The 21,782-nt window shown below is 37.8% G+C and overlaps 1 protein-coding gene across 6 annotated transcripts in view; it reads left to right on the top strand.

The window, feature by feature from the left end:
- atl (atlastin GTPase) overlaps positions 1-21,782 on the top strand; it is a 124,869-nt gene that overhangs the window by 22,249 nt on the left and 80,838 nt on the right. For 4 of the 6 annotated variants that reach the window (XM_070089185.1, XM_070089187.1, XM_070089186.1 and 1 more), the window contains 6 exons: positions 2,324-2,387; positions 3,731-3,932; positions 16,782-16,916; positions 17,129-17,344; positions 18,164-18,256; positions 20,804-20,942. In XM_070089185.1, coding sequence (XP_069945286.1) covers positions 2,371-2,387; positions 3,731-3,932; positions 16,782-16,916; positions 17,129-17,344; positions 18,164-18,256; positions 20,804-20,942 — 802 coding nt within the window. In that variant the 5' untranslated portion in view covers positions 2,324-2,370. The remainder of the gene's footprint in view (positions 1-2,323; positions 2,388-3,730; positions 3,933-16,781; positions 16,917-17,128; positions 17,345-18,163; positions 18,257-20,803; positions 20,943-21,782) is intronic. The other 2 variants (XM_070089190.1, XM_070089189.1) reach the window with 1 other exon arrangement.

Raw genomic sequence — 21,782 nt, 5'->3', positions numbered from 1 at the left:
TCCTCATAACCTTACTCTTTCCTGTATTCACTTTTAATTTTCTTCTTTTGCACACCCTACCAAATTCATCCACCAATCTCTGCAACTTCTCTTCAGAGTCTCCCAAGAGCACAGTGTCATCAGCAAAGAGCAACTGTGACAACTCCCACTTTATGTGATTCTTTATCTTTTAACTCCACACCTCTTGTCAAGACCCTCGCATTTACTTCTCTTACAACCCCATCTATAAATATTCCATCTCACACTATGCAAAAATTCAATGCACATAAAAGGCCCTAAAATCTGGAACTCATTACCTGTAAATATAAAAGAAACACTACCTGTTTATAAATTCAAGTCTCTTCTCAAAGATCACTTACTCACCCAAAACCAAATAAATACTGAATAACTGAACCTTATAAATTGTATATCTTAAATGTTTCTCACAATTATATCACATAAATGTTAAACCTAAAACACAATCTAACTTTATTATTTTTTAAATACACTACCTAACAGAATACTCAATTCTACTGAATTTACAACAATGCATACAACCATATGACCTGTCTTTGTAATACTCACTTGTGCTTTATAGTAATCTGTTTACATTAAAGTTTTATCACTGATGTCATCATTGCTTAGTTCATCTTAAGTTAATTTTAAGCCAGCCCGTAATGCTATGCATAGTATAAGTGGCTTTGGCATGCTGCTCTTATCTGTATTTTTTTGTACCTCTGTATGTGTGCTCAAATTTTTAAATAAATAAATAAATAAATAAATAAACAACCACGGTGACATCACACATCCTTGTCTAAGGCCTACTTTTACTGGGAAATAATTTCCCTCTTTCCTACATACTCTAACTTGAGCCTCACTATCCTCGTAAAAACTCTTCACTGCTTTCAGTAACCTACCTCCTACACCATACACCTGCAACATCTGCCACATTTCCCCCCTATCCACCCTGTCATATGCCTTTTCCAAATCCATAAATGCCACAAAGACCTCTTTAGCCTTATCTAAATACTGTTCACTTATATGTTTCACTGTAAACACCTGGTCCACACACCCCCTACCTTTCCTAAAGCCTCCTTGTTCATCTGCTATCCTATTCTCAGTCTTACTTTTAATTCTTTCAATAATAACTCTACCATACACTTTACCAGGTATGCTCAACAGACTTATCCCCCTATAATTTTTGCACTCTCTTTTGTCCCCTTTGCCTTTATACAAAGGAACTATGCATGCTCTCTGCCAATCCCTAGGTACCTTACCCTCTTCCATACATTTATTAAATAATTGCACCAACCACTCCAAAACTACAGTGGACCCCCGGTTAGCGATATTTTTTCACTCCAAAAGTATGTTCAGGTGCCAGTACTGACCGAATTTGTTCCCATAAGAAATATTGTGAAGTAGATTAGTCCATTTCAGACCCCCAAACATACACATACAAACGCACTTACATAAATACACTTACATAATTGGTCGCATTCGGAGGTAATCGTTATGCGGGGGTCCACTGTATATCCCCACCTGCTTTTAACATTTCTATCTTTATCCCATCAATCCCGGCTGCCTTACCCCCTTTCATTTTACCTACTGCCTCACGAACTTCCCCCACACTCACAACTGGCTCTTCCTCACTCCTACAAGATGTTATTCCTCCTTGCCCTATACACGAAATCACAGCTTCCCTATCTTCATCAACATTTAACAATTCCTCAAAATATTCCCTCCATCTTCCCAATACCTCTAACTCTCCATTTAATAACTCTCCTCTCCTACTTTTAACTGACAAATCCATTTGTTCTCTAGGCTTCCTTAACTTGTTAATCTCACTCCAAAACTTTTTCTTCTTTTCAACAAAATTTGTTGATAACATCTCACCCACTCTCTCATTTGCTCTCTTTTTACATTGCTTCACCACTCTCTTAACCTCTCTCTTTTTCTCCATATACTCTTCCCTCCTTGCATCACTTCTACTTTGTAAAAACTTCTCATATGCTAACTTTTTCTCCCTTACTACTCTCTTTACATCATCATTCCACCAATCGCTCCTCTTCCCTCCCGCACCCACTTTCCTGTAACCACAAACTTCTGCTGAACACTCTAACACTGTATATATTTAATTAATTACTGTATAGTACTGTATTATATTTCAGTTGATAATGTATAAGAAATGTGAGTACATTACAGTCCTCACATTTAGAATTCAGATTTAGGTTAATATGGAGTTCCACAAACTGTATCTCATTTGCAGATCTAAGGCTGATTGTATTACTGGTAGATGCAAGGAGTAAGTGTAAAACCTAAATACTTGTTTTAATTCTGCCTTTAGAGGAGACGGTAGCCTTCATATAGTATCCTGTCAGCTAAGTCAACAAGATGCAGGTTGAAGATATGTGAGTCAGCTTCCTGTGTTGGGAGTGTTGATATACTTTAGTTCTAACCTCTTAAATTTGTCAGGTTCAATGTGTTCTTTAAATTACAATTCAATTTTACTAACCCTTGATTTAGCATGAAGTTAATCTTTTAAAGTAGCTTCGTGTAGTTTTGTGGTAATATAGACACTTCTATTTAAATTTTATTTTAACTAACTGGTTTCTTTGGTTTTTCTCAGCAGCAAATAATATGACATGCAAATGAAATATTATTAGTGATACTCTCTTAGGAAATGTAAACTTACTAACACAATGACAGCACAGAGTTCCTATGATATAAAGGCTACCTATTTTTCTCTGCCTCTGCTTCAGATTGATCCAGGTTATGAGACTGAATACTTTCTGTCTAGGCTGAAGGACTGACAACCTCATTTTCCACTATCTCTAGTTCATAATCTTTGTATTGAATTAAAATAGTCACTGAATGGCTAAATGTTTTTAAATAGATACCCAAGCATTGCCCATATGTCTTATTCATTTACTTTGTTGGTGTTGTTTGCAAATAATATGACATGACATGACATCTCTACTGCCTTTGGCCTCCTCCTTGCTGCAGCATTTAAAGCCCAAGTTTTGATGACTGGAATTTTGATGTTTGACTGTATTTAACAGAAATACTGTAATACTTTTTTTTGTCATAAACATGCCATCATTGCAAACTTTGCCATAAAATTTAATTTAAATTCTTCTGTCTTTATTAGATAAGATGAGTTATAAAATAAATTATAATTCTATTTTAGTACATCAGGTAAAAAAAAAAGGGGGGAGGGGGAATGTCCATGCCAGTAAGTCCATGAACCATAAAGTGCCTGTCTTTAGTAATTTTTAACAACCTTAACATTAGTGATAGTCATCTGAATATGGTGAATGTTGTCATATTTTAAATATAATATAGTTACTGTAGTCATTGATTGTACACATTCTTTTGAGTTATTCTGAATCTAAATATTTGTGTAATTTTCATATACAGTACCTACATTTGTATTAATATAAACATATTTTCATTTAGTACCTTATGTCTTATTTTTATTCGTGATTTTTTATGAAAATTTAATTAGTGTATTGTACCTTATGAATATGGAGCACTTACAGATTTGAAGGTCAGAAATATAATGTTGGTTGTCATTATAAGGTTGCTACACAAATAACCCGCGCATAGGAGAATGACAACGTTTCAGTCCGACTTGGACCATTGACTATGTGAGGGTTATTTGCGTATTGTTCCAGTCACAGTAATGTGACTGGAACAATACACAAATATTCTTTACGAGGTTGTTATTATGAGTTCCCCTTGTTGCATCCAGAGTGATGGACGGCCATCCTGTGCCAGTCCTCATCCAATGTGAGGACACAGGAAGCTTTGAACTGGACGAGGAGGCCCTGGAGGAGGTGTTATTAAATCCCAAGATTGCTGATAAGTATGTGTGTGTCCTGGCTGTAGCAGGGGCTTTCCGCAAGGGCAAGTCCTTCCTCCTTGACTTCCTCCTGAGATACATGAGCTCACAGGTTAGTTTGTGGCTTTTTTCCATCACTTGATTAATTTATTTGGATTTGCTTTTTATGTTTATTCTTTTATTTGGGAATAAGCTAAATGGAAATGTTGTTCATTATATTAATGCAAGTGCTTCACATAATATTATAATGCAGTATGGTAAATAGTTACTGTACCAAAAATACAGTACACTCGGGTATTGTACAGAGGTATTTGTACATTGGATACATTAATTATATTAATAGTATTATGTACTACATATAAGAAAGGCATTTTTAATTGTAGATAACAGCAAGAGGATAGAGAGTGATATGTTGTGTATCTTTATAAGTACATATATGCTTCTAAGCTGTTGTATTCTGGGCACCTCTGCAAAAACAGTGATTATGTGTGAGTGAGGTGAAAGTGTTGAATGATGATGAAAGTATTCTCTTTTTGGGGATTTTCTTTCTTTTTGGGTCACCCTGCCTCGGTGGGAGACGGCCGACTTGTTGAAAAAAAAAAAATAGCAAGGGTTTATTTCTGCTGTACAGTTAATAGTTTTTTTTTTTTTTTTTTTTGTTTCAACAAGTCGGCCGTCTCCCACCGAGGCAGGGTGACCCAAAAAGGAAAGAAAATCCCCAAAAAGAAAATACTTTCATCATCATTCAACACTTTCACCACACTCGCACATTATCACTGTTTTTGCAGAGGTGCTCAGAATACAACAGTCTAGAAGCATACACATATAAAGATACACAACATATCCCTCCAAACTGCCAATATCCCAAACCCCTCCTTTAAAGTGCAGGCATTGTACTTCCCATTTCCAGGACTCAAGTCCGACTATATGAAAATAACCGGTTTCCCTGAATCCCTTCACTAAATATTACCCTGCTCACACTCCAACAGATCGTCAGGTCCCAAGTACCATTCGTCTCCATTCACTCCTATCTAACACGCTCACGCACGCTTGCTGTTAGTCCAAGCCCCTTACCCACAAAACCTCCTTTACCCCCTCTCTCCAACCCTTTCGAGGACGACCCCTACCCCGCCTTCCTTCCCCTATAGATTTATATGCTTTCCATGTCATTCTACTTTGATCCATTCTCTCTAAATGACCAAACCACCTCAACAACCCCTCTTCTGCCCTCTGACTAATACTTTTATTAACTCCACACCTTCTCCTAATTTCCACACTCCGAATTTTCTGCATAATATTTACACCACACATTGCCCTTAAACAGGACATCTCCACTGCCTCCAACCGTCTCCTCGCTGCTGCATTTACCACCCAAGCTTCACACCCATATAAGAGTGTTGGTACTACTATACTTTCATACATTCCCTTCTTTGCCTCCATAGATAATTTTTTGACTCCACATATACCTCAACGCACCACTCACCTTTTTTCCCTCATCAATTCTATGATTAACCTCATCCTTCATAAATCCATCCGCCGACACGTCAACTCCCAAGTATCTGAAAACATTCACTTCTTCCATACTCCTCCTCCCCAATTTGATATCCAATTTTTCTTTATCTAAATCATTTGACACCCTCATCACCTTACTCTTTTCTATGTTCACTTTCAACTTTCTACCTTTACACACATTCCCAAACTCATCCACTAACCTTTGCAATTTTTCTTTAGAATCTCCCATAAGCACAGTATCATCAGCAAAAAGTAACTGTGTCAATTCCCATTTTGAATTTGATTCCCCATAATTTAATCCCACCCCTCTTCCAAACACCCTAGCATTTACTTCCTTTACAACCCCATCTATAAATATATTAAACAACCATGGTGACATTACACATCCCTGTCTAAGACCTACTTTTACCGGGAAGTAGTCTCCCTCTCTTCTACACACCCTAACCTGAGCCTCACTATCCTCATAAAAACTCTTTACAGCATTTAATAACTTACCACCTATTCCATATACTTGCAACATCTGCCACATTGCTCCTCTATCCACTCTATCATATGCGTTTTCTAAATCCATAAATGCAATAAAAACTTCCCTATCTTTATCTAAATACTGTTCACATATATGCTTCAATGTAAACACCTGATCTACACATCCCCTACCCACTCTAAAACCTCCTTGCTCATCCGCAATCCTACATTCTGTCTTACCTCTAATTCTTTCAATTATAACCCTACCGTACACTTTTCCTGGTATACTCAGTAAGCTTATTCCTCTATAATTTTTACAGTCTCTTTTGTCCCCTTTCCCTTTATATAAAGGGACTATACATGCTCTCTGCCAATCCCTAGGTACCTTCCCCTCTTTCATACATTTATTAAACAAAAGTACCAACCACTCCAACACTATATCCCCCCCTGCTTTTAACATTTCTGTCATGATCCCATCAGTTCCAGCTGCTTTACCCCCTTTCATTTTACGTAATGCCTCACGTACCTCCCCCACACTTACATTCTGCTCTTCTTCACTCCTAAAAGATGGTATACCTCCCTGACCAGTGCATGAAATTACTGCCTCTGTTTCTTCCTTAACATTTAAAAGTTCCTCAAAATATTCTCGCCATCTACCCAATACCTCCATCTCCCCTTCTACTAACTCCCCTACTCTGTTTTTAACTGACAAATCCATATTTTCCCTAGGCTTTCTTAACTTGTTTAACTCACTCCAAAATTTTTTCTTATTTTCATTAAAATTTCTTGACAGTGCCTCTCCCACTCTATCATCTGCTCTCCTTTTGCACTCTCTCACCACTCTCTTTACCTTTCTTTTACTCTCCATATACTCTGCTCTTCTTATAACACTTCTGCTTTGTAAAAACCTCTCATAAGCTACCTTTTTCTCTTTTATCACACCCTTTACTTCATCATTCCACCAATCACTCCTCTTTCCTCCTGCCCCCACCCTCCTATAACCACAAACTTCTGCCCCACATTCTAATACTGCATTTTTAAAACTATTCCAACCCTCTTCAACCCCCCCACTACTCATCTTTGCACTAGCCCACCTTTCTGCCAATAGTCGCTTATATCTCACCCGAACTTCCTCCTCCCTTAGTTTATACACTTTCACCTCCCTCTTACTTGTTGTTGCCACCTTCCTCTTTTCCCATCTACCTCTTACTCTAACTGTAGCTACAACTAAATAATGATCCGATATATCAGTTGCCCCTCTATAAACATGTACATCCTGGAGCCTACCCATCAACCTTTTATCCACCAATACATAATCTAATAAACTACTTTCATTACGTGCTACATCATACCTTGTATATTTATTTATCCTCTTTTTCATAAAATATGTATTACTTATTACCAAATTTCTTTCTACACATAGCTCAATTAAAGGCTCCCCATTTACATTTACCCCTGGCACCCCAAATTTACCTACTACTCTTTCCATAACATTTTTACCCACTTTAGCATTGAAATCCCCAACCACCATTACTCTCACACTTGATTCAAAACTCCCCACGCATTCACTCAATATTTCCCAAAATCTCTCTCTCTCCTCTACACTTCTCTCTTCTCCATTAATAGTATTGAAGTTAATTTATTTATTGGTAATTACCTATTATAGTAATAGTACTGTAATAGTTTTTGCATCAACAGGGCAGATTTACAGGCCATACTTAGTTTATTCTGCTATTATTTATACATACAGTGGACCCTTGGTTTTCGTGTTTAATCCGTTCCAGAGCCATCGGCCAAAACCAAAACCATTTCCCCCAGAAGAAATAATGTAAATGGAATTAATCCGTTCCAGACACCCGGAAGTATCAACCAAAAAATTTTTTTACCTTAAATATACATTTACATGCACAAAAGAATGAACATTAAACATGACACTTACCTTTTTTGAAGGCTGTTGTTGCAGGAAGGAAGGCAGGCAGGGAGAAAGGGAGAAGAAAGATAGGTTATTGTTTGCAAGGGAAATCCCCCTCCATAAGGATTCTAGGTACCAAGTCCTTATCTACTGTCACTTCCCTCCTTTGTTTTTTACTGTCACTAGGACCAGCTTGAGAGTCACTGGACCCCTGTTGCACAAAATAGTATCTGTCCAGATAGGTCTGTTTCTGGCGTCTCTTAACCCTTAAACTATCCAAACGTAGATCTATGTTTTTTCAACATTTGAAAGTATGTAAAAAATGTAGATCTCTCTCTCTCTCTCTTTTTTTTTTTTTTTTTTTTTTTACATTTGAAAATGTGTAAAAAAAACCTGATCTACTTTTTTTTTGTTATATTTGAAAATATATATAAAAAACCGTAGATCTACTTTTGGAGCACTATGCATGTGAACGTAAATCTGTTTGGACAGTTTAAGGGTTAAGATTTGCCTAAAATGGGACGTGGCAGTATCGTTGTAAAAGTCACTAGCACGGATTGCAGTAGCTTTCTCAGGGTGATGTTGCTCCACAAATGAATGCACTTTAGTCCACATTGCACAAATCTCCTTAATCTTTGAAGAAGGCACCTTCTTCCATCTCTCTTCCTCCTTCTCTGAAGCAGTTTTCTCAACTGTGGTCTGTTGCTGTTGCAGATGAAGCTCTTGCAGCTCATCAGTGGTTAGCTCTTCATTGTGGTCCTCCACCAACTCTTCCACATCCTCCAAACTCACATTAAACCCCATGTAATTCACCAATGCCACAGTTGATTGCACAACAGGTGTAGGGTCTGTAGATGAATGGTTCAGAGAACAGACACGTTGATAAATTAGACACATGTGCAACTCTAGGGTATCTAGAGTTGCACGTGTGTCTAATTTATCAACATGTCTGTTCTCTGAACCATTCATCTACAAACCTGTCTGACACTGCAACATCTTGGGATCTTAATGCTTGGGAATTCTTCGCTTGCCTAACCCTTGGGCACGACCTACTTCCACTTTGGTCAAATGTGACACCAACTATGACTGCTGCACCTCTCCTGCCTACGGTATATAAGTTACTTCTCCGCAGATATGCTGTATTCTTTTCAAGATTGATGGACTGACCACATCGACTTAAGGCTGAGGGACTGATTACCTCAAACTACTCCTGTTCTTCACCATTCTCCTTTGTATGGACTGATGAAGCCACTGTGTGGCGAAACGTTTCCTCAATAAAGATACCCTAGAGTTGCACATGTGTCTTAATTTATCAGGTGTAGGGTCGATAGGGTCAGCCTCAAACCTTTCAAAATCCTTCTTTTGGACACAATCTGGCCACAGTTTTCTCCAAGCAGAGTTCATCGTCCTGGAAGTCACTCCCTGCCAAGCCTTATCTATAAGGCCTATGCAGCGGAAGATACTGAAGTGATTCTTCCAGAATTCTCTTAGGGTCAATTCAGAGTCCGAGGTTTTGGCAAAGCACCTTTGAAACATTGCTTTGGTGTAAAGTTTTTTGAAGTTTGCAATGATCTGCTGGTCCATGGGCTGGAGGAGAGAAGTGGTGTTAGGAGACAAAAACTTCACTGTTACAAAACTGAATTCCTTAGACAATTGGTCTTGCAAGTCTGGAGGATGAGCAGGAGCATTGTCCATTAACAGGAGGCACTGGAAAGGCAATTTCTTATCCAGGAGGTATTTTTTCACATTTAGAGAGAATGGATCACAGTAGAATGACATGGAAAGCATATAAATCTATAGGGGAAGGAAGGCGGGGTAGGGGTCGTCCTCGAAAGGGTTGGAGAGAGGGGGTAAAGGAGGTTTTGTGGGTAAGGGGCTTGGACTTCCAGCAAGCGTGCGTGAGCGTGTTAGATAGGAGTGAATGGAGACGAATGGTACTTGGGACCTGACGATCTGTTGGAGTGTGAGCAGGGTAATATTTAGTGAAGGGATTCAGGGAAACCGGTTATTTTCATATAGTCGGACTTGAGTCCTGGAAATGGGAAGTACAATGCCTGCACTTTAAAGGAGGGGTTTGGGATATTGGCAGTTTGGAGGGATATGTTGTGTATCTTTATATGTTTATGCTTCTAGACTGTTGTATTCTGAGCACCTCTGCAAAAACAGTGATAATGTGTGAGTGTGGTGAAAGTGTTGAATGATGATGAAAGTATTTTCTTTTTGGGGATTTTCTTTCTTTTTTGGGTCACCCTACCTCGGTGGGAGACGGCCGACTTGTTGAAAAAAACAAAAAAAAAAAAAAAATTTTTTCACACTGGGGCCAAACACTTCATTAAACCATTCCAGGAAAATTTCCCTTGTGACCCATGCCCTACTGTTTACCTTCCACATCACACACAATTTACTCTTAACAACACTGTTTTTCTTGAACACTGGGATTTTCAGTGAGATACACCAGTAAAGGCTTCACTTTGAAAATCCCACTAGCATTACCACACAAAAGAGTTAGCCTGTCTTTCATAGGCTTGTGTCTTGGGAGTGCCTTTTCCTCCTTCGTGATGTAGGTCCTCTTTGGCACTTTCTTCCAAAAGAGGCCTGTTTCATCACAAACACTTGGGGTTGAAATTTTTCAGACTCTACATAACATTTGAATTCCCCAACGAATTTTTCAGCCGCTTGTTTGTCTGAACTGGCACCCTCACCGTGCCTTACAACACTTGTGTATGTCACTTCGCTTCTTGAAATTTTCGAACCAGCTTTTGCTGGCCTTTAATTCACTTTCATCACCACTTGTTTCAGGCAGTTTCTTTATGAGATCCTCATGCAACTGCCTTGCCTTTTCACAAATAATGAACTGCACAACGCTATCTCCTGCTAACTCTTTCTCTCTGATCCACACCAACAATAATTTCTCCACTTCTTCAATTGTTTGAGATCTCTGTTTGGTTATTGCATTCACCCCTTTTGCAACATCAGCTTCCATGATTTCTCTTTGCCACAATGGAGCTGATTGTTGATGGTAACTTCCCGTACATCCTGTCGAGTTCAGCAATGCGTATGCAACTATCATATTTCCTCAAGATTTCTTTTTTCAGTTCTGTAGTGTTCCTCACTTTCTTTACCAAAGCACTGGCACTAGGAGCTTTCTTTGGGGCCATGGTCGCTTATTTAGCAGTCATATACGATAAACAAGTGGCAAAAACAATGGATTATTATGAAATGTTTCATATGACCTGGCAGGATATGTTCACTGACTGGGAAACACCGCTACACTGGCTGAGAATGTGTGCGGGAGGCGGCTTTGTCTGCGCACTGGGGACTGGACAGGTTCTGTACGATCGATGAAAACTAAAGCCAAAAATCGACGAAAAAAGTCGGCCAAAACCAAAATCGGCGGTAACTAAGATGGACGAAAACCAAGGGTCCACTGTATACTGTTGATGAGTGTTTGATATTAATAGAGGGGATTTGTACTGCGTATTTTTGTAATACATTGGCTGTTTTACCCACTGAGGCAGAGTGACCTAACTTAGGCAAACACATTCACTATCACTCATTCTCTAGTTATCTTTCAAGAGGTGCAATGGACATCATATTTCTAATGTTTTATAGAACTGCAACATCTCCACCAATCCTTCAGATTGTAGGCATGGTACTTCTCACGTTTAGAACTCAAGTCTACCTAACACATCTTGCTCACTCATAAAGCCAGTGAAATACCAAAAGTCTCTATGCATTCATATCTATTGCACTCATGCCTGCTGCATGCTCAACCTTACTGCATTATTTCTTATATGCACAGAAAGGCTCAGTGACAAAGGCATTTTAAGCACATCACAGGTCACCTCTTTTAATTAAAATAATGGATATTTTCAGATGTAGAAGTGTGGTTTAATTGTGTGACTAACATATAGGCCCCAGATGTTTTCCATTAATGTTGCACTAACTGATTTACTTCACATCTTATGTTTGTTTATATATGTAATTGTGCTCTAAATATTGTTTATATTTTTCTAAAATTTGACTTCTCTTTTTTCATGGGCTTCATTCATGGAAAGGTATTACTGGTAAGAAGATATTCTCTTTCATTTTTGCTTGGTCATGTGTGTTTTGTTCAGTTCATTTTTTCTCGCATCTTTGTCTTTGCTTCATAGCATCTGTGATGCCATCAACTTCCTTTAATTTTATGCTTTCATATTTTGTCTTTTATTGCTGAATTTGAAAAGCACCTCTGGGAATATTTGCTGTAAAGAATTATAAAGATCCTGAAAAGAGATTAATGAATCATTATTTTTGTTATAATTTCTGCAATAATAAAAAACTTAAATGTGAATAATAACTTAAGGAATCAATTCTCTTCCCGGAGAGCAAGGACATGCTTTCAGTATTGAAAAAGGGGTACAGTGGTTACTGCATGCAGTGGGTTACTGGATGTCTGTGCAGTTTTGGAAGGACAGCTTGGTAAAGTAAAACAGATGACAACCTTTGGTCACCACAATGTAGGGTTAGCAAATTGGTTAAAAATGAATTCTATTCCTCTGTCTTTAATTGCAGTTTTATAGTTATCACTGTATTGCTGACTATTATTGGATGCCTAGTGATTGTAATTAAGTTAAGTTTGAAAAAATAATGGATTTATGAAGGCAAAATTTTAACTTTCTCCCTTAGACATTTTCTTCATTTCACCTGGGCTTAGGAAGAGATATGTTGTGGTATCAGACTTGAGATATGTTGTAGTATCAGACTTATTACAGGGTATTTAATTATACATAAATTTAAAATGAATACCTTTTCCTGTATATTTTTATCGTTTGAGCAGTTTTTCACATTTGTAATTGTTAATTCAATCATTACTCATCCTATCATGTGCTAGTACTCACAAATGAAATGTGAGAAAAATGTTAGTAGGCCATATGAAGAATATAGGTTGTGTGATAGTATAAAAATAGTATCAGAGAGAGGTGTAGGATTGACAGATGATTGTCACCAGAAAAATCATATAAATAAAACTGTATGAAACTTTCATGTCAGGATATCATATTAATGAAAATAAGATACCAGATATACTAAGCAAATTTCCTAAATTTGCTTGTAACAGATAAGTGAACTGTAGATATAGATTCAAATGTGCATCTGTTAACCCTTTTGGGGCCTAGTTCCTAGGCCTTTTGTGTATCTATATGCTCTTGCACTACCGTCCACAGGATGGATGTGGGGTGCACAATAAACTAGCCACTTTGGTGGCAAAATCAGTCAGTCAGTACATTATGAATTAGTCTTCAGATATATGGATGGGGCAATGCTCTAAAATATATTTACAACATATGTTAGACCAAAGTTTCCATATACAGTGGTATGTCAAATATTGGCCAAAATTTGTTCCAGAAGGCTGTTCAAGTGCTGTTAGCGAACGAAATTGTTCCCATAAGGAATAATGTAAATTGGATTAGTCCATTTCAGACCCACAAAAATACACTTGCATAATTGTTCGAGTTGGGAGCTGTTCATAATTTGAGGTACCACTGTAGTATATACTATATAGTGGTGGTGTGACATTCACATAAAATAAATTTTGTGGATAAAATGAGGCCTAAAGATGAGCCACAAATGCCTCCCGTAGCTAATGCATGTAAGCTACAAAGTTTTAACTCAAAAATTGCCTTTGTTGGCTAATTGAAGGAAGCAAGGACCCCCTGCACACATGAAATTTTGGGAATGTTTCCTTACACCTGGTGCCCCTATTCACCTAGTAGTAAATAGGTACCTGGGTGTTAGCCAACTGTTTTGGGTCACATCCTGGGGGACAAGATTAACACTAGTTGCCCAGAATGCTTGACAGGAAAAGGTTTTCTGTATGCCACTGATGTCAGCTAGGTCTGTAATAGTTGTCATGTATTTGTAGAAATGAGGATTATTATTATGGTATATGTATATGTAGAGTTTTTATGAGGATAGTGAGGCTCAGGTTAGGGTGTGTAGAAGAGAGGGAGACTACTTCCCGGTAAAAGTAGGTCTTAGACAGGGATGTGTAATGTCACCATGGTTGTTTAATATATTTATAGATGGGGTTGTAAAGGAAGTAAATGCTAGGGTGTTCGGGAGAGGGGTGGGATTAAATTTTGGGGAATCAAATTCAAAATGGGAATTGACACAGTTACTTTTTGCTGATGATACTGTGCTTATGGGAGATTCTAAAGAAAAATTGCAAAGGTTAGTGGATGAGTTTGGGAATGTGTGTAAAGGTAGAAAGTTGAAAGTGAACATAGAAAAGATTAAGGTGATGAGGGTGTCAAATGATTTAGATAAAGAAAAATTGGATATCAAATTGGGGAGGAGGAGTATGGATGAAGTGAATGTTTTCAGATACTTGGGAGTTGACGTGTCGGCGGATGGATTTATGAAGGATGAGGTTAATCATAGAATTGATGAGGGAAAAAAGGTGAGTGGTCCGTTGAGGTATATGTGGAGTCAAAAAACGTTATCTATGGAGGCAAAGAAGGGAATGTATGAAAGTATAGTAGTACCAACACTCTTATATGGGTGTGAAGCTTGGGTGGTAAATGCAGCAGCGAGGAGACGGTTGGAGGCAGTGGAGATGTCCTGTTTAAGGGCAATGTGTGGTGTAAATATTATGCAGAAAATTTGGAGTGTGGAAATTAGGAAAAGGTGTGGAGTTAATAAAAGTATTAGTCAGAGGGCAGAAGAGGGGTTGTTGAGGTGGTTTGGTCATTTAGAGAGAATGGATCAAAGTAGAATGACATGGAAAGCATATAAATTTATAGGGGAAGGAAGGCGGGGTAGGGGTCGTCCTTGAAAGGGTTGGAGAGAGGGGGTAAAGGAGGTTTTGTGGGCAAGGGGCTTGGACTTCCAGCAAGCGTGCATGAGCGTGTTAGATAGGAGTGAATGGAGACGAATGGTACTTGGGACCTGACGATTTGTTGGAGTGTGAGCAGGGTAATATTTAATGAAGGGATTCAGGGAAACTGGTTATTTTCATATAGTCGGACTTGAGTCCTGGAAATGGGAAGTACAATGCCTGCACTTTAAAGGAGGGGTTTGGGATATTGGCAGTTTGGAGGGATATGTTGTGTATCTTTATATGTGTATGCTTCTAAACTGTTGTATTCTGAGCACCTCTGCAAAAACAGTGATAATGTGCGAGTGTGGTGAAAGTGTTGAATGATGATGAAAGTATTTTCTTTTTGGGGATTTTCTTTCTTTTTTGGGTCACCCTGCCTCGGTGGGAGACGGCCGACTTATTGAAAAAAAAAAAAAATGTAGAAAGGTTATGAAAGAATAGTAAAAAATTTTTAGCACAGTCAACAAGGAGAATAAGAGGCCACGAATGCAAACCGAGAAAAATTGGTGTGGAAAGGTTAATAAAAAAAAAAGTTTGCACAGACTAATTGGTATGGAAGGGAGGGTAGTGATACAACCACTAGGAATTGAAAAACCTGTACCGCAGGTTAACACTGAGGCTGACATCATGAGCATACCATATTGCTCTTTGTCTCTAGCTTCCAAAGGGTAATGGAAAAAATGTAGTCAGGTATGTATCTCATGTGACTGCATAATAAACTAGCAGCTCATGGCATTGGGGGGAGGGTGCTCTCGTGGATCGAGTCATGGCTCACAGACAGGAAGCAAAGAGTGTCCATAAATGGGGTTAAATCCGAGTGGAGATCAGTAACAAGTGGCGTTCCACAGGGATCAGTCTTGGGCCCGTTGTTGTTTATAATATATATCAATGATCTTGATGAAGGAATTGCTAGTGATATGAGCAAATTCGCCGATGACACGAAGATAGGTAGGATAATTGATTCAAACGTAGATGTTAGGGAACTTCAGGAGGATTTAGACAAACTCTACTCTTGGTCAGAAAAGTGGCAGATGCAGTTCAATGTAGATAAATGCAAGGTTCTGAAGCTCGGGAGTGTCCATAACCCTAGCACTTATAAGTTAAATAATGTAGAACTTAACCATACAGATTGCAAAAAGGACTTGGGGGTTATGGTAAGCAGCAACCTTAAACCAAGACAGCAATGCCTAAGCGTACGTAATAAGGCAAATAGATTACTGGGATTTATATCAAGAAGTGTAAGCAACAGAAGTCCAGAGGTCATACTGCAGCTTTATACATCATTAGTAAGGCCTCACCTAGATTATGCAGCTCAATTCTGGTCTCCATATTACAGAATGGACATAAATTCGTTAGAAAACATTCAGCGTAGGATGACTAAATTAATACATAGCATTAGAAATCTTCCTTATGAAGAAAGATTGAAGACTCTTAAGTTACATTCACTTGTTAGACGAAGAATGAGGGGAGACCTGATCGAAGTGTATAAGTGGAAGATAGGTATTAATAAAGGGGATATTAACAAGGTCTTGAGGATATCTCTCCAAGAGAGAACCCGCAGTAATGGATTTAAATTAGATAAGTTTAGATTTAGAAAGGACATAGGAAAGTATTGGTTTGGAAATAGGGTAGTAGATGAGTGGAACAGTCTACCTAGTTGGGTTATTGAGGCTAGGACTTTGGGTAGTTTCAAATTTAGGTTGGATAAATACATGAGTGGGATGGGTTGGATTTGAGTGGGACTTGCACATCAGAGCTTATTTCTTGGGTAGCATTGAAAATTGGGTAGGTCAAATGTTTGTTAGTGGGATGAATTGTAAAGGACCTGCCTAGTATGGGCCAACAGGCCTGCTGCAGTGTTCCTCCTTTCTTATGTTCTTATGTTCTTAGACTGTTTTCTGACAACAGTTGATACAGTCTAGTTTTACCAAGGAAGTCATACTAAAACTCAGTAGTTTTCTTCAGAGACTTGTTCTCGGCTACCTTCAGCAAACTTTTTTTGTGTGGCCATTCCCATGTCTTTTTTCCATAAATGTTGGTTGCTTGAGGCAAACTTGTTTTTGAACCAATATTTTCTTCATTAAATACTTTACCTAAAACAAATTTTTGGACACTTTATTTAAAGCACATAAGTGATTGTTCTTTCTATATGTCATATTGGAGTAGATATAAACTCATATATGTGTCTTGATTAATGTATTTTATATTTTCAGCAATCACAAGAGTGGCTTGGTGATGTAGACCAACCGTTGCAAGGTTTTAAATGGCGGCAAGGGTCCAAACGAGAGACTACGGGTGTTTTGATCTGGAGCGAACCTTTCTTAATTAAAAAGAGATCTGGGGAAGAGGTAAGTGTAGTCAGTTTGTGCATACCCTCATTATCACCTTACAATCACATAATACTCACTCATGAGATACCTTGTTCCAGTATCTCTTCCTGCTCCATCTTATGTCACAATATATAAATCCGTAGGCCTTGCTTGGGTTTAAAAATTTAAGGTAACTATTTTCTAGTTTGATATCTTCAATTACAGTTCATCTTAATTATTGTCATCCACAGATTGCTGTTATTTTGATGGACACTCAAGGAACCTTTGACATACAATCCTCCATGAAAGATTCCACTACTGTGTTCGCTCTTACAACAATGGTATCATCAGTGTTAGTGTATAATCTAATGAACAACATACAGGAGGACGATTTAATGAACCTTCAATTGTTCACATCATATGGCATGTTAGCGCAAGAAGATTGTGATAGTGCCCACCCATTTCAGGTGAGTTTTTTTTTTTTTACCACCACAGTGGTGGCTTGAAAATGTTTGATGATTCTTACAGTGGGGTTGATTTGTTCATGGTGTTTAGGCTGTCCAGGGATATTGTCAAGGATGCATAATATCTTAGATATAAGGTCAGACTCCCTACAGTGGTGCTCTGCCTCCGCTATTAAGTGTTACATGAACCAGTCCTTAAAAAGTTAGCTTGTAATCCATGTTCCCTCATTTACAGACACGTGTACTGGCATTACATTCTTACTCATTTGTATTTATTTCTTGTGAATTGAGGGAGTAGTAGGCAAGCAGCAGCTTATGTATAAACTGCATTATTGTTACATAGTCATCCTATTCTTTGCAGACCTTCAAGGTAACTGAATTCTTGGAGATGTACCTCCTAGATGGCGTCACCTTCTGAAATTATGCCTCATTTATCATGCATTGAAAACTTTCATAGTACTGCATCTCCTAGCAACTTTAATACCAAATAATACTGAAATAATGCTAATCATTATTTACACAACTTTGGTGCAAATTGGTTATGAGTTTTTATACATAAAATTTGATGAGTACAGTAGTGCTGTAAAGACCATAGTACATACAACATTTTGAGCAAAACTAAAGGTGATATAAAAACTCAGACCAATATATTGTACTCTTCTCATTGTTCTCGGTAAGACCTATTTTTTCTCATGTATAGGAAGACAGGATGAAGTGATTGAGAAGTATAACATTGCACTCACTTGTATGTACTCAACTATATGTGTGTGGCCTAATGGAGGCTCTTTTTTTTTTTTTTTTTTTTTTATTTTTATCCCTCAGAGATTACACTTTCTGGTGAGGGACTGGGGTTTTCCTTATGAAGTTCCTTATGGCCACCAAGGTGGACAAAAGTTATTGGACGAAATATTACTGGTAAGATAATGAAAAGTACAGTATTATTGTATAGCATTCTTAACCCTTTCACTGTCCAGATCTCCAAAATTAAGTGCTCAGTGTCCACCTTTTTTTTTTTTTTTTTTTCAAAAAAAAAAAAAAAAATCAGAAATAGTAGAGATTCTCTTTCTGAAGGCAGTGATGCCAAAAGCATGAAACTTTATGGAAACATTATGGAATTATACAGGCACATAGTTAATGAGGCCTGGTCTCAGACCGGGCCGTGGGGGCATTGACCCCTGAAACCCTATCCATTTGGGCGCAGTTTATACAACAGGAATTTTGCTGACTTTGTGCTATTTGAAGCCAGTTCCATTGCTCAGTTTGACCAAAATATATACTGTAGACATTCCAGGCACTAAAATAACATTTCCTCTTTTCATTACTCACATTCCAAGGCCTCTCCATTACTACACTTGCCCTTCATTTTGCATTCATCACAAAAAACTGAAGATTTACCCATTTCTCAGATAATAAAATGTAACCAGGAATGATTGGTCGTGGTTTATAGCATTCCAATAATTGAATCAAAACTATTAAAAACCCATAAAACAGGCCCGAGACAATCACCAAAAATTTAATATTTCGTCTATTTTGAGACTGATTTTAGGCTTCTGGTCCTGGAACCTACCAGAATCATCTGTGTCAAATACTTCCAAGAACAGCCAATAAAACTATAAAAACCATCCTAGAAAACACCTTACATTCGCTATTTTAAACCAAATACTAAGGTCAGAATTTTGCTTTTCCTATCATGCACTGCATGAGGCAGGATTTTTATTATACTATGCTTACTCACCGCGCAGACCCATTCTCTCGTATCTAGGCCAGTTTTTCTGAGTGAGCTCAACTCATGACTTAGATCTGCACGATGTAGTGTAACGTCAGTAATGTAGATCTATGTGACAGATGGTGAAAGGGTGAAACGAACTTGCACGATCCAAATTCTTCCATTTTCAATACAGCCACCTTATTACTTGTTCAGGGCATTGCATAGGACAGTGGTTCCCCAACTTTTTGTTTTTGGCCATGTACCCCCTTCCAAAGTATATCTGAGTCCGCAGCTATACAAGCGAGGGTTAGGGGATCAAGAACCTCGCGAATGTTGAAAAATCACAAATGTTTGTTGCCCCAATATATTGTAGGGAAATATAATACAATACTGCTTCCTTAACCCATTGAACCATGAACAATCATAAAATATATGAAAACATTGTAAAATATTGTACTAGTGCCAGCCCTTTGGTGAAGAAGGTGAGAAAAACTATAGAATTCAAGAAAGAACTCGTAGCAGAGTACCAAAGTGGAGAAGGAAGATAGAGGGGAGAATGTGCCTTCTTCAGTGATTCTACAATATGTATGATACTAAAGCAGCACGAGTTGATAAAGGCTATAGCGCCAGCCAGCGATAAAGTGTAGCATTAACAGTGTAGCAAGTAAGTTAAGCGATTAATCAATAGAAAGACAGTACGAACCTAACTCCTCCAATGTTGTTGGAGTTATAGAGGGCGACTGACAACACCGCTGTCTTTCGTCTCTTCCTCCTCTGATGCCGCCGCCTCCAGTGGCCCTTGTACACCCAACAACTACAACACAGCAACACTCGTGACATACTTAATGACATGTTTTATTCATTCTAGAGTATATGTCATGTTTCTATGTTATTAATATTGTTTATTATGTCATATTAGATGAATTGTGATAGAGAAATAAGCTGTAGAGTTGATATTAGTGTCATATTGAAGGACTATCTTGTCCTATCTCCAAACAAACTCTGCCACAGCCACAATTCCTAACATATGTAATGACACGTTTTAAATATGATTGGGCGGCTGGGAATTTGCGAATGTTCGAAGCCCACGAAAGTGGAAAACGTGAATGTTGAGGGGGACCTGTACTTTGGACTAAGTTATGTTAAATCTAAAAAATTTTTTTGCCTCTGAATGTTGTCCAGTTAAAAAAATTTGTAATAAAATCATTAAATTAGGAGTCCATTAATTTGAGGTTTTACTGTAGTAATTGCAAATTCAGGCATAGTATACGAACTGTTTGAACTGCCTCCTTGATTTAAAAATGTAATTGTTTTTTGTTGCCCTTGGGAATGTGCAAAGAAAAATTTATTTGAATATTGTTAACTGTGAGGTAGTGCACTGGTGCTCTGCCTCCATTGTGAAGTGTAACATGAACCAATCCTGAAAAAGTTATATTGTCATCCATACAGTACTGTATTTCATATCAAGACACTCAAAAATATACAGTGTAAATGTAAAGTAGTATGAATAGCTATCTATTTGTTAATTGACTTGAATGAAGTATGCATAATATTTTAATATGTTTCCCAAAGACATACATCAGGGCAAAGTCAAGGATTCATCTGCATTGTTAGTAGACATTAACATTAATTTAGTAAATATGAATTGAACAGTTGTTTTTGACTACTGGAATTAATAAAATTTAGAGATATTGTATTGTAAGGTCATATAATTTTGTTTAATTAATCAGGTTCTCTTGTTTTGTGTGCATTAGGTAACAGAAAAACAACATCCAGCTCATCAAGAGGTTCGGCGTGATCTCCGCAAATGTTTCCGAGATATCAACTGCTACTTGATGCCCCACCCTGGCTTCAATGTCATCCAGAAAGCTGATTTTGATGGCAGACTAGCAGGTAAGTGGCATATCTTTTATCTTAATTTTTTGTGATTAATTTTATCCTGTTCAGAAAATATAATAGAAATTTAGTTGGAAATAGATCTGACTGTGTATTAGTATGTATTTAATTTCCATTTAAACTAGGTGGAACAGTTATGTCAAACTTTTCAAGAAGGCAGAGCTTATGTCCTTAGCAGTAACAAGATTGAATTTATGTAAATGATGAGTAAAATGAAGTCATATTATGAATTAACCCTTTCAGGGTTTCGGCTGTACTAGTACGGCTTACGAGCCAGGGTTTTTGACGTACTAGTACACCTAAATTCTAGCGCCCTCAAATCTAGTGAGAGAAAGCTGGTAGGCCTACATATGAAAGAATGGGTCTATGTGGTCAGTGTGCGCTGTATAAAAAAAATCCTGCAGCACACAGTGCGTAATGAGAAAAAAAAAACGTTGACCGTGTTTTTGGATTAAAACAGTGACTTTGCACTGCATTTTCGTATGGTATTTATTGTTGTATTCTAGTTTTCCTGGTCTCATTTTATAGAATGGAAGACATAGTACAGAAATTGAGATGATTTTGACTGGTTTTACAAAGAAAAGTACCTTGAAATTGAGTTTAAAGTAGCAGAAATGTTTGATTTTTACCAAAGTTCTAAAGTAAACAAATCATGCTGTGCGTCCAGTACACGTCAACTGGTGAGTCTAATGTTCTTTCACAAGAGTGCTGATATTATTTATACCATTTCTACACCAAGGCAGTAGTCTACATAACAGTAAATCTTCTATTTTTTTGTGAGAACAAAAATTCAAAGTGGAAAGCAAAACAATGTAAGAGGGGCATGGGGATGTGACT

This window comes from Cherax quadricarinatus, chromosome 27, assembly GCF_038502225.1.
Source record: "Cherax quadricarinatus isolate ZL_2023a chromosome 27, ASM3850222v1, whole genome shotgun sequence".
Lineage (NCBI taxonomy): Eukaryota > Metazoa > Arthropoda > Malacostraca > Decapoda > Parastacidae > Cherax > Cherax quadricarinatus.
This window is presented reverse-complemented; position numbering and strand designations above follow the sequence as displayed.